The sequence below is a fragment of the Rhinolophus sinicus genome, linkage group LG04 (assembly GCF_036562045.2).
Source record: "Rhinolophus sinicus isolate RSC01 linkage group LG04, ASM3656204v1, whole genome shotgun sequence".
Taxonomy (NCBI): Eukaryota; Metazoa; Chordata; class Mammalia; order Chiroptera; family Rhinolophidae; genus Rhinolophus; species Rhinolophus sinicus.
The window spans coordinates 87,863,492-87,880,323 of NC_133754.1; the positions used below are offsets into that span (position 1 = coordinate 87,863,492).

At 36.4% G+C, this 16,832-nt stretch overlaps 1 protein-coding gene across 6 annotated transcripts in view; it reads right to left on the reverse strand.

Moving 5' to 3' along the window:
* Positions 1-16,832, reverse strand: part of FNDC3A (fibronectin type III domain containing 3A) — a 158,031-nt gene that overhangs the window by 82,030 nt on the left and 59,169 nt on the right. For all 6 annotated transcript variants that reach the window (XM_074329942.1, XM_019748010.2, XM_074329941.1 and 3 more), the window contains one exon: positions 14,193-14,268. In XM_074329942.1, the coding sequence (XP_074186043.1) occupies positions 14,193-14,268 (76 nt within the window). The remainder of the gene's footprint in view (positions 1-14,192; positions 14,269-16,832) is intronic.

Here is a 16,832-nt window from a genome sequence, read left to right on the forward strand (position 1 = left end):
TCAACATACAAAAAAATCTGTTGTGTTCTAGACACTAACAATGTATTATCAGAAAGAAAAACGATGAAAACAGTCCCATTCAGAATTGCATCAAAAAGAATAAAATGCCCAGGAATAAATTTAACCAAGAAGGTGAAAGACCTGTACACTGAAAATTATAAGACACTATTGAAAGAAATTGAAGAAGACACATAAAATGGAAAGATATTCCATGCCCATGGATTGGAAGTATTAACATTATCAAAATGTCTGTATTACGTAAAGCAATCTACAGATTCAATGCAATCCCTATCAGAATTCCAATGGCATTTTCACAGAAATTGAACAAAAAATCCTAAAATTTGTATGGAACTACAAAAGACTTCGAATAGTCAAAGCAATCCTCAGAAAAAAGAACAAAGCCAGAGGTATACTCTGTGATTTCAAACTATACTTCAAAGCTATAGTAGTCAAAACAATATGGTATTGGCAGAAAAACAGAGTCAATGGAACAGAGTTGAGAGCCCAGAAATAAACTCAACTCGATACAGACAACTAATTATCAAAAGAAGCTAAGAACATACAATGGAGAAAGAAAAACCTCTTCAGTTTTAAGCGGTGTTGGGAATACTGAACAGCCACACACAAAAGAATAAATCTAGACTACTATTTTACACCACACATAAAAATTAACTCAAAATGGATTATAGACTTGAATGTAAGAACTGAAACTATAAAATGCCAAGAAGAAAACATAGGCTGTAAGTTCTTTTATATCAGCCTCAGAAATGTTTGTGCGAACTTGACTCCAACGGCAATGGAAACAAAAGCAAAAATAAACAAATGGGACTAGATCAAACCAAAAAACCTTCTGCACAGCAAAGGAAACCATCAACAAAATGAAAACGCAACCATTTGAATGGGAGGATATATTTACAAATGGTATTTTCCATAAGTGGTTAATATCCAAAATATATAAAGAACTCGTAACTCTCAACAAAAAAACAAACAACCTGATTTAAAAATAGGCAGAGGATCAGAATAGACATTTTCCCAAAGACATACAGATAGCCAATACGCACGTGAAAAATGTTAACATCATTAATTAGGAAAAGGCAAATCAAAACTATAACGAGGTATCACCACACACCTGTTAGAATGGCTATTATCAAAAAGACAAAAAATAAGTGTTGGAGAGGATATGGAGAAGAGGGAACCCTTGTACATTGTTGGTAAGATTGTAGATTAGTGTGGCCACTATAAAAACGGTATGGAGAGTCCTCAAAAAAAAAAAAAAAAGAATAAAACTACCATATAATCCAGGCATTCCACTTCTGGGTATTTATCCAAAGAAAACGAAAATTTTAATTTGAAAAGATGTATACATTCTATGTTCACTGCTGCATTGTATACAATAGCCAAGATATGGAAACAACCTAAGCGTCCATCAATGGATGAATGGAACACACACACACACACACACACACACACACACACACACAGGAATACTACTCAGCCACAAAAAAGATGAAATATTGCCATTTGTGACACATGAATGGACCATGAAGGTATTATGCTAAGTAAAATAAGTCAGATGGAAAAGGACAAAAATATATGATTTCACTCATATGTGGAATATAAAAGAAACAAAAACAAATAAACAAAACAAAAACAAAATCAGAGACACAGACAAGAGATTGGTAGTTACCAGAGGGGAAGAGGGTGGGGGCAGGGTGAAAGGGTAAAGGGGGTCAAATGTATGGTGATGAACAGAAACTAGACTTTTGGTGGTGAGCAAGCTACAGTGTATACAGTTATTGAATTAAGGTTGTATACCTGAAACTTATGTAATGTTATAAACCTCAATTTAAAAAGTTTCAGATATGGCATAAAATATTGGCATAGTTATGAATACTTAAAAATTTGAAAACTGGTGGAAACTTTTTAAATGTAATTTGCACTAGCCCATCCTCATTTCATATATGTACAAAATAATGGCCAGAATTTAAGTTATCTATCCAAGGATATACAATTATAAAATTTGAGACTTGTGAAGAACCTTAAAAGGCATCAACTCCAACCATCCACTCAAAAGAAATTAAAGCTCCTGTCTAACTAATAGCACCACCAAGTGAGGAGCCAGCACATGTAATGCCACCTACAAAAATGAATGGGGACCTGACTGCTCCGGAGCCTCTCTGACAGATGTTTGTGACAAAGTTCTTCCACACACTGAGCGAAATCACCTGTTTTCCTATAACTCCCACCCATTGGACCTAGAAACCAGGTTGCCTTACTGCTATATCTGTGCCTTTTACAATATACCATTAATTCATTCACATATTTTGCTATTTCTTTAAAGTTTTATTGCTGTGAATTTAGGAAAAAAGTTGTATGTATAATATTTCATGCTGCTGGTTATAGTAACTGTAGCAAAAAGTTATAGTGACCATGATACGTAAGAGAATAAATATTTAACTTCTAATACATTTCAGAGGTATTTTTAATATCAAAGCTCTGACATACAGAACAAGAGTCATTGGGTTGAGGTTAGTTTGTATACATGTCTCAGGGATTCCAGGATATCAGAGCAGGTCTCTAGGAGTCTTAGACAACACCATCTTCCTCTCCCCTCCCTCACACAGACATCCTGGGGAAAAGGGCTATGATTAGATCCGATGGGCCTAAGAAATCAGACTAGAATACAAATGAACAAGATGAGGGAATCCTACTTTGGGAAGGCGGAGAACTTTGAGATGAAAGTTGGGATTAATGGTATACAGAGCTTATAAGTATTTAACAAAATATTGTATTTATTAATGACCTTAAAATCATCTGGCTTGTTTGTCCAGGGGACTTGCTGAAAAAATGCTCTGCAAAGGAGATGGCAAATATGAAAGAACAGACTAATTGCAGGAGGGAGGACAGATATCTTGTTATTCTCACCGTGATCCCAGAACACATAGAGGACCAAAGTGGTACTTACCGTGTTTTTCCGAAAATAAGGCCTAGCCAGACAATCAGCTCTAATACATCTTTTGGAGCAAAAATTAATATAAGACTGTGTTGTGTTGTGTTGTGTTGTGTTGTGTTGTGTTGTGTTGGCCCCAGTCTATAAGACCGGGTCTTATATTAATTTTTGCTCCAAAAGACGCATTAGAGCTGATTGTCTGGCTAGGTCTTACTTTCGGGGAAACACGGTACTACGTAGTTGGGACAAACCTTTCTTAACTTCAAAAACCCCTATAATGGCAGGAAGAGTCAGGATCAGGGGCATGAGGAGACAAGGTGAAAGCAGAAAAGCAGTGATCAACAGCAGCAGCGCAGAGAAGAGAAATGGGAACAGAGGTCCTGAGGTAACTGCGCCAGGAGCAACGTGGTAGTCACTTCTTGAATGAGGTGACAGTAGAAGCAACAAGAACCAAATAAACCCCCGCTGGCCAACTACACCAGCAGCAACAATGGTAAGAAAACAACAGTAACTGCTGAGAAGTTGGTCAGAGCCACTTGGAAGCAAAAAAGAAAAGGAGCAGGACTTGGGAGGTGGGGCTTGATGTCCTAACTCTGGTGGGTGAAGGGGCTCAGAATCAACAGTCTGGGATTGTTGTTTAGGTTCCTGGCTTCCCTAAGTAAGGTAAGATATGAAACAACAAGGGTAATACCTCTCAACAAACTTGAATTCACCTTGACATTGTTTTTACACATTAGCATGAAATCGTAAGAAAATAAGCAGAAACCCAGGATCTGATCAAATGATCAACATCCAGGCATTATCTATGGCTCCCTATTTACATACTTAACATTTCTATACTACTCCACAATCTTAACTGGAGCTCATATTGAAGACTCAGAGGCACTAAAATATCCCTATGGATAAAAGTATATTTTTAGTATAAAGGAGTTACCAAGGCAAAAAAGTATACCAATATACCTAAAAATATTTTAGTAGTTAATTTTAATAAATATTGACAGTATACCTACTAAGCAAAACGCATTACTTTAGCACATGGAATTAGAGATGAAAAAGACGATTTCTGTTGTTAAGGAAACAAAATAGAAGGAAGCTAATATTCCTTGAACACTTTAGTAAAGTAAGGTTTTATGTACCAAGATAAAGCATCATTATTCCTGCCCCTATAAAGATTCAGAAGTTTAGTGAAGTTTCTCTCCCAAGTGTTTATTTCATTAGAAATGCAAATTAATAAATTTACTAGTTGGCATCCTGTTTATAGGTCTATTATGAGCAATAACCATTCACTAGCTCAATTAGTTTATAAAATGTGCCTGTGCACAAATATACTCGTTAAATTTAAGACTCTCATTCAGAGTATTCATTCCCAGAATTAACTAAAGAGATCTCAGTCTAATTAATAGATTATTTTGGAATCAAATAATCTTTAGTTAGAATGAAAGCTGACCCTTATTCAATCAAATTTCTACACAAAAATTACTTTTATAAAATCATCTAACCAGTGCATGAACACATATAATGCTGGAATTCTGGCTAACAAAGCAATGACTCCATTTTTATATAGCCATAATTGTTGGATAGTTCTTCCTGGTGAGTCAAAATTTGCTTCTCTGATTCTCACCTGTTAGTCTAAAGTCTGCCTTCTAAAGGTACAGAAAACTATCTTCCAAGTCACAGCTCTTTCTTCTACGTTAAACATCCTTCAATATTTTTATAGTCTTTTATAATAATGATTTCATGATTCTATGCTCTCCTAATTACCTTCCTGGGTTCAATCTCAGTGTATCAATACTTCTTTTAAACATGGTAAAAGGATACCATCTAACTAGAGTACTACACCATCTGTTTTGAACTTACATTTGTTTTTGCAGTCTAAGATTTTATTTGTTTTCATTTTTGCAAATGAGATTCAATAGGTAACTTATATTTAGCTCTAGTTCTACTGAAACATGTAAGTTCTAATCATAAAGTCCTCCACTCTTGCATGCAGTGGACACTGTCCACTTGTTCTGGTGCATAGGCTCTGTGTGCTGGCGGCGTCCCCAGCGGTGACCACTGCTCCTCCAAGTGCCGATCACCTAGGTGGCAGTGGTGGGGAGCCACAAGACCCTGCTGCAGAAGTGCCTTCTGTGCTGACAGTAATACTGAGTTCTTAGTGAAGAAATGGCACGCGGGCAATCATGGCACTGAGGGTGATTTCCTGGTAAGACCAGTCCTGTAGCACGGTTTTGTGGCACTGCTCCTGAAGCTTAGTCTTGAGATAAGTTCTCTAGTCCTCCCAAAGACTCGGAAAGATATCAATATCATTTTCTTAAAGTCATGTATTTAAATTTTTTTTTGAAACTATCACTGCTTACAAAAAATGTTGCATGTCCAGAGGCAAAAAGAACTTTCTTCCCTAAAAGCATTTGAAAGACGCTGACATGATGGCCTATCACCCATGGGCTACTTTGATACGCATTTCCTATAAATAAGAACATTCTCTGACAGAACAACACAACCATCAAAACCAGAAAATTAACATTAATACCTTATTACTACCATTACAGGTTAAACTGTGTCTACCCAAAAAGATATATTTAAGGACCAGTACCTCAGAATGGGACTTTATTTGGGAATAGGGTCATTGCAGATATAATTAATTAAAATAAGGTCACACTTGAGTAGAGTAGGTATCTAATCCAAAATGATATCCTTGTAAAAAGACAGCTGTGTGAAGACAAAGAGACACAGGGAGAAGGTCACATGAAGATGGAGACGAGACTGGTATGATGCATCTACAAGCTATATTCCGAGGATGCCCGGCCATCCATCACCAGCTGCTGGGAGAGAGGTATGACTTCTCCCTCAGAAGGAACCAATCCTGCTGATCTCGGACTTTTAGCTTCCAGAACTATGAGACATTGAATTTCTGTTGTTTTAAGCCACCCAGCTTGTGGTACTTTGTAATTAGACATTAATAAACTGTCTAATTTTAAAACCCCAGTCAAGATTCACCAGTTGTCCTAATAATGTGCTTTTTAAGAAAAGGATCTAGTTCAGAATCACATATTGCATTTAGTTGGCATGTCCTTTTATTCTGTCAGTTTGAATAGTTCCTCAGTCTTTCCTTGACTCTCATGATCTTGACTTCTGAAGATTATAGGTTATTTTGTAGAATGTCTTTGATTTGGGTTTGTCTACTGTTTTCTTGTGTTTAGATTCAGATTATACATTTTTGGCAGGAATGTCACAGAATTGACACCATGTTCCCCTCAATGCATCATATAAGGTAACACACAATTTTGGTTTCTGCCATTACTGATGACATACAATTTATTAGTTGATTGACACGGTGTCTGCCAGGCTTCTCCACTCAAAGTTACTTTCTTTTGCATTTAATCAGTTAAGTATTTTGTGGGGAGGTACTTTGAAACTATGTAAACAGTGCTTTTTTTCCATCAAAGTTTCAATGTATACATTTATTTATTTACTTATATTTGTGTGGACTCATAGTTTCCTATTTTATTCAGTAGGGTCTAATCCATTTCTATGATTATTTTGATGCTCAAATTGTGTATCAAATCTCGTTAGTGAAACCTCCTTCAAGTTGGCTACTATGTTCTTTTTGACATATCTCCATCCATTTTTGAGCCCTTCCTTTTTTCTGGGGTAATGATATGTTCCAGTCACATGTTGTACTTTCCCTGCCCCAGACATTGAATCAGAAATGTCTGATTTTTCTAATTCAATAGCCATAGAATTCATTCCAGTTTCCTCCCTTTCTACATCTAAAACTCCTTCTCTGATAGTAAGAAACTGGGAATTTTGTAATTTTTAATATAACTGCTTCTTTGATTAGTTCCCAGTGTCATATAATCAATCCTTTCTTTCTACCACCATTCCCACCCCTGGCAGAGGTTCCTCTAAACCTAGTGTGGATATAAGGCTCTGACTTCCCATGTTGAGCCCACCCCCACTCGCCACACGTGGATGTTATCGTCTCCTTGGCTCCATGTGGTCACACAGAAGCTTAACACCCTGTGTTGGGCTATCTACTCTGTTTTCGTGTACATTCTCTTCTCATGACCATATAAGCTCGGGCTCCCCGTACCAGGCCATTCTACCCCTCAGCCTGCACGTGGACTACAAACATCCTTACTCTGCTTAGCCTCTGACTGTCCACATTAGGCCATTCTTCTACGGGGACATATGCCCTCCTCACCCACCCAGGCTCTCATTTCCTATGCTGGGCTGCCCTCCCTGAGTGGACAGGGGTTTCCTTGGGCTTTGATACCTCCTGCCTTGCCACAGGGATCCCCTCCTCACCACGCTCAGGATATTCTCCTTGCTGGACCCCATCTCCTACTTCAATGTAGATAATATCCTTCTCACCTCTTTTGGGCTCTGCTACCTCAACCTAGGTCACCTCCAACCCTGTGAATGTCCTCACACTGCTGCCTCCCATGCGTGGACACTTTCGTCACCCTGCTGGGGCTATGGCACCCCTGCCAGGCCGTGCCTCTGTGCAGCTGTCCTCCCCACTCAGCAGCAGGCTATACTGAGTGTGGATGTTTTATCCAACTCAGGCTCTGACTCTACTCCAGACCACACCAGCGTGTGAACGATCTGACCCTGCAGGCTCCCACAACCCATGTCAGGGTACCCCCAGCACCCCACCCCCCAATGGCCGCCTCACTGTTTGACCTCCGTGTCTCAATGTCAGCTTGCCCTCACAGGTGAATGCTCTCACCTTATTGAGGCACTGACTCCCCGTGTTGAGCCACCCTACATCCTGACGACTTCCTGATCCTGCTCAGAATCCCACACCCCAGAGTCCCGCACCCCACACCACACCCTCTCCTCAGCCTGCTCAGACTGAGTCCCTGTACCGGTCACTTGCATATTCCTTCCTTGCTCCGTCTGGGCTCTGCCTCTGCACTAGGCTATTCTCCTATACAATGAACTCCTCACCTAGTTTAGGCTCTGAAACCCTACTCTGCGGCACTGCAGCTCCATTCCCACTAGCAGTGCTGCTATAGACGGAATGTTTGTGTCTCCCCTAAATTCGTATGTTGAAACCCTAGGCCCCGTGTGAAGGTGTTAGGAGGTGGGATCTTTGGGAAGTGATAGGGTCATGAGGATAAAGCCCTCCTGAATGAGATTAGGGTCCTTGCTGAAGAGACCCCAGAGGGCCCCCTAGCCCCTTCCACCATTAGTCAGTAGTCTGCAACCGGGAAGAGGTCTCTCGTTAGAACCTGACTATGCTGGAACCCGATCTGGAACTTCCAGCCTCCAGAACTAACGGTATGTAAGACCTAAGTTTCTGTTGTTTATGAGCCACCAGTCCACGTATTGCTCTGGCAGCTCTCATGGACTAAGACCTCTATATCGTTCTACCCACCTGCTGGTTTTAGGACTGAATTGTCAAGAAGGAAAGGGAAGAAGGAATGGAAGAGTCTCAGTATCATCTTAATAAACTCCTTTTGTGTTTAACTGACAAGAGTTAGTTTCAAAAGGAACTCTAATACACATAAATACAGTACCAGTGTAGTTAATTTTCAAATCAAAATGTAGAACTTTATATTTATTCCTATTAAATTTTATTGGTTTTGATCTATCATTTCAAAATATTCTGATCTTTTTGAGCTTGACATTTACTTAGTGTTATTAGTTGTCCGTGGTAACTTTCTGGCACCTCAAAGTTTTATAAACATGTTATTTATTTTTGTCAAAGCTACTGATTAAAAAATGCACAGAAAGAGGGCCCCAGAGAAGAAAGTCCTGGATAATATAACTTAAGACACATCTTAGACTGGCAATGGGCCAGTGATGATTTTTTTACTTTATGTTCTCGTAAAGCTATATAAGGCGTGACAAATAAGCTTGAGGAAATAAGAGTGCTTGCTTATTCTCTTGGTCTCTTATTAAATGAATGAATAGATGAAGAACATAAGGTTCTCGTTGTTGCTGAAGTGCAACTGTGGAAGCAATGTTGCAAAACAAACCATCAAAATGTGTATCTGATGAATTCATGATCAACATAATTAGGGGTTATATGTAACTGATGTTCTTGGGTTCTATGATTCCACAGATAGGAACAGTATGTCCAAAAGGTATGGTTTAATAATAATCTCCATGACTAATTATATGCCAAATCCTACATAACAGACGCTCTCTCTTTCTCTCTTTATACAAACAAGTTTAAAACAGACGTAAAAATAACCACTAAATTGCTTAATATAATCTGACTAATATAATACTAAGTGGCAGAACTCACACCCAGGTAACACGTGCTTAACTACTGTCCTATCAGGTTAATAAAACTAAATAATCATCAGTATCTTTGTTTGTTTTTCTAAAGTATATAATTGGAAGGGGCCAGGGCACATAAACTATTCAGGCATAATTGATCTGTATATTCTTTTTATTTTATTTTATAACTTTCTCTCTTGTATGTAGCAGCATGGAATAATATCAAAGCAGAAGTGATATGACAACGCAAAACCAATAGATATTTAATTAACAAATTCTTATTCTTCAGCCCTATTTATTCATTTTGAGGTGTCACGAAAGAAAACAGAAAAAGAAAGCCATATCTTCCTCTCAATAAGGAGGGTTTTTAGACAGAACTGTTTGTCTATATAGACTGTATTTACTTGGCACATAAAAATGCTCTAGAAATGTTTATCTTGCTCATTCAATTTAATTAAACATTTACTGAACATTCTCTATGTGCTGGGTGATATGAAAAGCACCAGGGCTACAAACATAAGTAAAATTTAATTCCTGCCCTCAATTATTTTTGTATGTGTCTCCAGGGTTAGGAGAGGAGTGGAACTGAAGAAAGATCTTGTCTGCCAACAATTCACAGAACAGATGATGTCTAAAGCACGGGACCAATTTATCGTGAGGAAAGCCAGCTCTACAACAGAATCTTAAGAGTTTATCACATATTCTCTATGAAATATGCTTCTAGGACCTTCCCAGTAACCCAAATTCGGAAACCTTGACTAATTCCCTATTCTGCATACCTCCCCAAAAAAGCAAAACTAAGAAGCAGCCTTTAGCACATGTTCCAAAGATCTATTAATACTAAACCTAAAGATTTTCTCATTCAATACATTTTTACATTCCTAGGTAAAATTACCAGGCAAAAACAAATTACTTTTCACAATATCTATCATCATACAAGACAATCTGTTGATATGCTATCAAAGCACTTCACTAAAAGAACAGAAAAACATCAAGTTGTTAGATCTGTTTTAAAATATCTTTTAACAGGGAAAAAAACCTGAGATTCGAGGTAGTACTCTGATTTCAAAAGTAATAATGTATTTGTGCTCAAACCAATGCACATTGGCTTAAAATGACAAAAATGAGGTATGGGTCTGAATCAGGCAGTATAAATAAACCTAAACGATGAGCAGAATAAAAGTAATAACTACACATTCAGATATTTAAGAGTTGCGCAGCGTCTACAAGGACATGTAATAACACAAAGAGTAAAGGAAGACAGATTTTGGACAGGACTCAGAAAGAATGGCATGGAACAATAAAAAATGATCAAATCAAATGAACAAAGTATGTTTTTTTCCATTATAAATATGAAACACATTTTGAAAAACAAATATTGAAAAGTCCTTGTTTCTGGCCCATAATTTATTTCCATTTCCCGCTCTCTTTTTTGCAGGGATCGTAGAGAGGGAAGAGAGAGAAGGTCAGCAATGCATTTCAAAGAATATTTGTGACATTTTATTGAACACTTCTAGATGTTTATAGTAGGAAGATTTTTAGGTAACCACGTATTAACAGAATAGGCAGACATCACTGATCTTTCAGAACTGTAAATTGGATGTTAACTTTCCTTCAATGGTTCTTCATTACCTTTACAATAAAGTTCAAAGTTCTTAGACTAGCAGATAAGCCATTTCTAGATCTGAAGTTTTCAGATTCATCTCCATCCATACAACTTTTTAGCAATTCAGATTTCTTTGCAGTTATTCAAATAAATCAAATTATTTTTTCCTTCTGTAGCTTTTGTACACTGTTTCTTCTGCTTGAAATGCTTTCTTAAGCCCCTTTTCCATTTGACCAACTACTATTTTCCTTAAAGACACTTTTGTGTCTTTCTCCTTGAAGAATTTTTTCCCTGACATATTATTACTCTGTGTTATAATACCCCTCTTATGCCCCCACAACACTTTATGTGTATCTCTTATGGCTCTTTTTATACTGTAATACAATTGTTCATTTTATCCCTTTCTTCCTTATTACACTGTGTTCTTGGCAGAAACCGTATCTTAGTTTTCTCTGAGTCCCCTGCAGCTGGCAGTTACCTCAGGAGATACTTAGTAAACTCATGAAAACAGTATCAGCAATTTGTCTCTCCAAGCGTTATGTTATAGCAGAAAAAGTACTATATTGAGTCTGCCCATAACTAGCTATAACTCACAAATCCTAACTGCCAATAAAATAAGGGGATTATTTAGATCTTTAAAGTTGCCTATGACCTCTGTCAACTTTGTTTTTGTTTCTATAAACTCTTAATAGGTAATAAAACTATTTTTAAAAGGTAGCCTTTAATTCAAATGCTTATTAATTTATACTTGATTTATCTCAATTCTTTGGGTTTCACTATAGAGCTTTCTTTTATTAATATAGTGGCTGTGAAGAGAAAAGCTTTCCTAATTTGATGGCCTTTCAGCCATAAGATCCTATTTTTCTCTCAGCTTCACTGGCATTTGATTTTTCTTCCCTTAAGACATTCTCTTTGTTATCTGTTGCCTTCACCTCTATTTCTATTCTTAACTTTTTACTTAGCTCTAGAACTAGTTCAGGAAGATGAATGCCACGTGACAGAAATCAGTGATGGCAAAAATGAAGAAAAGGAAGAGGATGAACTCCAGCAGGCAGACTTTTTTCGTCCTACCTTCTTTTCTTGCGTGGAGTGAGGGCACACTGGTCTTTACAAAGACTGAAACCCCAGGCCCTCGTTCACTACTACTCCTTCCACTATCACATCTTTTAATTTTGGAAAAACAAAAACATAAACAAAGAGGGAAGAGCTTTTTACTTTATGTCTGGTTGCCCTCACCCTTTGCTGTGTTTTTAAACTCTGCCCTGTCATTTTAAGACAAAGTCTCTACTCTTATAACTGGTCACATAGAGAGAGGAGTCTCCCTTTTCCTAATCAGACCAGTCCTACTGAAGCAAAGAAATGTGTTTCTGCCTAAAAATATCTTCACATAGTAGTTAGTTTCTACTATTAGGATATTGTTAGTACTACAGTCATATTATAAATCAGATAGGTCCTGACTGAAGGGGTAACTGCCATATAAAAAAATCAACTTAATTGATTTTATGAGGGAGAGGGTTTACAAATTACAGTTACAACTGACTTTTACAATATAAGTTATTTAAAAATCAGACTCTGGCTATCCAACTGCAATTAGCAGTTTTTATATTTTAAATCACACTAGAATAGTAATGAATATCCTCATTTGCAGATGTGTTTGAAAAGACCAATGTTATATTAGTTAAAGGCTTCTACTATAATGGACATTTATTGAAAAAAATTTGAAAAGAGATGTACACATAAACCTAAGGTGTGTGTTCTATTAGAAACTTAAATTCTAAGAGGTACCCAGTATAAAAAAAAAATTATCTCTATGAAAACCTAACTGACAAGTAAAGACAGGCAAAGTTTATTATATTGCTTATAAATTCTACTACCTGGTTTCTTTTAAGCCCATAATATGTGGACCCTTCCTATTTTGAAGTTACCTTACTTGTCACACAACAGATTTAAATTAATTTAGAGAAAGTGCTAACTCTAAAACATGTAAGGTTTAGATGGCAGGCTAAATATTTTAATTGTAATTACTGAGCTAATTGCCTCTCTAGAACGAGGTGTATTTCTTCTTTGATTAAGTCAAGTAGACAGTCCAGGAAAAATGGGGTCCTGGTTTGCCTGGGACAATCTTGGCTGACACCATTTGTCTTGGAGTAATTGCTAGTGTCCTCTTTGATTCTCAGAAGTATCATGGGTTGGATGATAAAGCATATATGGTCACCCTATTTCTAACATGCTCTTTTCAAATGAAAGCACAACTATTATTTAGGTACCCTAAATATGTAGAAGGCCCACAACTGAAGGGAATATAAAGAAATGTAAGAAATGCTATCTGCCCTCAGAGTGCTTAATGCTTAGTTGAAAAGACTGAATAAACATACAAAATTTAAATAGCTTTTAAAATATAACTAGAAGAAATGTTACAACATACGTAGTTACTTGCTAATGAATGGCACAATAACTAGTATAACGGGATTTCACAGGAGGTGGGGTAACTTTCTATTAAACTATTAACACCACGGGCACCCAACATCACCATTCTGAGTGCCTTATATGTGCCAGGTCTGGTTTAGAGAGCTTTACACATAGATGTTAAGCCTCACAATTGTCCTATGAGGTCTACTATTATTTCACAAGGATGGGAATTTCACTGATGAGAAATGTTTCTGAGAGAGGTTAAATACCATATGAAACTTCATACAGCTAGTAAGTGACAGAGTTGGTATTTAAACTCAGGTTCTCTAATTAAAAGCCAGTGACCTATTTATTGCTCTTGTTTTCACATAGGGTGGTAGTTTTCAACCGGAGGTAATTCTGCCCCTAGGGACATTTGGTGATATCTAGAGACATTTTTGTTTGTCACAAATGTGTGTGGGGGGGTGGCTAGTGAGTAGTGTGGAAGGAATGCTCACTAAAGACTTCACACACAAAAAAACCTTTTAAAGATAAGATCTGAGCTCAGTCTGGAAGCACTGGTAGCATTTGGATAGGCCGGGGGATGGTGGTGATAAGGGTGAATTCTAGATAAGAAGAATAGTACACAAAGTACAAGACAGATTCTAGAGATAGTGAATAAGTCAATTTACCAAGATTGAAATAAAACAGCATTGAAAGGCAAGTGGGAAGACTAGAAAGATGAAATGATCTTTTAAAAAGACTAAGGAACCTGAACTGGATTCACTGAAGATTTCGGACCAGGGGGGTGACATGAACAATATAATATTACAGTCAGATTAATCAAGAAACCAGGGCAAAGAGACTAATTAGGATGTTACTGCAATAAATAGGTAATTCAGAGTTTGTGCGTTGGTGTGGTGGTATTGAGAAAGAGGAAGAAACCACAAGCATACACACTTTTATGTATCATAAATTTTTATCTTGTCTCAAACAATAAATTACCATTCTTACCTGTAATGCACTGAAACTGTCCATCTTCTCTTCTTATTGTAAATGCTTCCCCTGGGTTAACTTGTACCAGAATAACCTTAAAATAAGGGGAAGAAGTATTAATCAAAACAACAACAGAGCAAATTAGTATATCAAGATATTAAATGTTGCTAGTAAGAGAGTAGATGTGAGCTATCTAACCATATGAAACTGGGAAGGAAAATGGGACTTACACATTTTACACATTTGTTAAAAAAGTATCATTTCATTTTTCTAGAGGCCAGACTTAAGCCAAAAGTAAGGAACTAAAAATAGATAATGGCAAACTTCTATTAGAAAGTCAATAAACTTCACTCTGAAACAAAGATGGAGTCAAACCATAGACTATTTGGGTCATCGATGCTTACATAATTTATCAGTTAATTGCGTTTTTTAAAAAAATAAATTATAAATTTATAGGCAGAGCATGAGATAAGCATACTTGAATTATTATGACATCTCAAATTATATTCGAGAATGTGTTAAATCAATCCCACAATTTAGTTTTCTTTTCATTATATAGGTAATATACTAATCTGATGATGTTTGAAAAACAGAAAACTGGAAAATCTGAGGTCCTTCTATCCTAAGATAAACATTATTAATATTCTCATACAGGTCTTAGTCTTGTTCTCTACATATGCAGGCTTCACTTTTTCCCCTTAAATATAGATATACGAGTAAGATCTCCAATTCTGTATCTTTTTGTAGTTTAATATATAAAAAGACTTTTCCATGTTATTATTCAAACTATTTAATGAAATGACTATACCATAAATCACTTCGCCATTCTCCTAATATAAGGAATTTACGTAGTTTTCAATTTTCCCATTATTATAAATGCAGAAGTGAGCATTTTGGTATTGTAGTTTTTCCCTCTATAATTAGTATTGCTCCCTTATGATATATTCTCAGAAATAGAATTCTTGCTTCTGTTGCTGAACTGTTTAAAAGGGTTTTATTAATTCATATTCCCCCTCATAGTCTATGAGAATATCTTTTTGCCCTATTTTTTGCCACCCTGGAAAATCACAGTTTTAAAATCTTTGCTACCATGATAGATGAAAACAATATACTACTATTTTCTAATTTATACTTGATTATTAATGAGGTTAAATGTTATCTTTATGTTTGTTACTAGCGCTTTTGTAAACCGGCAGTTTATGTCACTTTACCCATTTCTCTTTTGGGGTCTTAAGCGTTCTTAGCGATTTGGATGAATTCTTTGCATATTGATAATGTAATACTGTACTACATCATGCTGCAAATATTTTTCCATTTTGTTTTCTCCTTAATTTTTAATACAATTATTTTCTTGCAGCCAATGTTATCTATTTTTGCCTTTGTGAACATTTTCTATTGCTTCTAAATTTAACTTGCACTGGCTATCAAATACTTGAAATGTGGTTAGTCTGTATTGAGATGTGCTGTAAGTGTAAAATACATAACTGGTTTTCAAAGACTTAGTACAAAAACACCAACAATGTAAAATATCTTGTTAATTTTTATATTGAGTACATGTTGAGATAATGTTCTGGACATACTGGGTTAAATAAACATTATTACAATTAATTGCACCTGTTTTTAGTTTTTTAATGTGGTTACTAAAAATTTTTAATTTACTTATGTGCTCGTATTATATTTTCATTGGACAGTGCTGACCTAGAGGTTTGATAAAAATACAAGTTCCTATTTTCTTCTAACTTTTAGATAATTTAATTGCATATATTTATTTCTTTAATGTATCTAAAATTTATCTGGAGAAGATTCAAAAAAGTATCTTTCCCTAGAGAGCTAACCAATACAATTTGCTACATTTAAGATATGTCCTCTTAACACACAACATACTCCTGCCTGTCTTACCCATACCACTATCTATTTTGACAAAAGCAGCTTTGGAAATGTTTTAATCATTTTAAACACTATAGCTTTAGAAATATCTTTTCTGATGGTGTCCCTCAATCACAACTCTTCTTGTTCAAATATTCCTTTTGATACTGACTGGTGATAAGAAAAGTAAAGTGCTACTGAGCACACAGGACCAAGTATCTCAATTAGCCTGTTATCGAGCATGTGTGTGTACTTGTGTGCACGTTGTATATGTTTGCACGTGTAATTGCTTTCTAGAGAATGTAAAATTTAAGTTCAGTCATAGAGACTGAGCAGGAACTAATTTGGCAAGAAGAGTGGGAAGGCCTTTCAGGTAAAGAGAAGAGCAAGTGCAAAGCTCCAGGAAAGGCAATGTCATAAACAGTTTATCATATTCAATGAACCAAAAGAAAAAAGAAGTTCTATAGCTCTATATGGGTGGAGCACGGGGCGGCAACACTGGAAAAAAGGTGAAACATGCTGGGAAAGATACACACAAGCCAGGTTATGAAGCGTCTTGTGAGCCATTTTAAGAGCAATGAAGAGTATCACTTAAGCAGGTAGTGCTATAGAGGATTAAAAAGTACAAACGGACAGTTACAAAATAGCCATAGGGATGTAAAATAAAGCATAGGGGATATAGTTAACAATATTGTAGTAACTATGTATGGTGTCAGATGGGTAATAGATTTATTGGGGTGATCACTTTGTGAGTTATATAAATGTCTAGTCACCGTTGTACACCTGAAACTA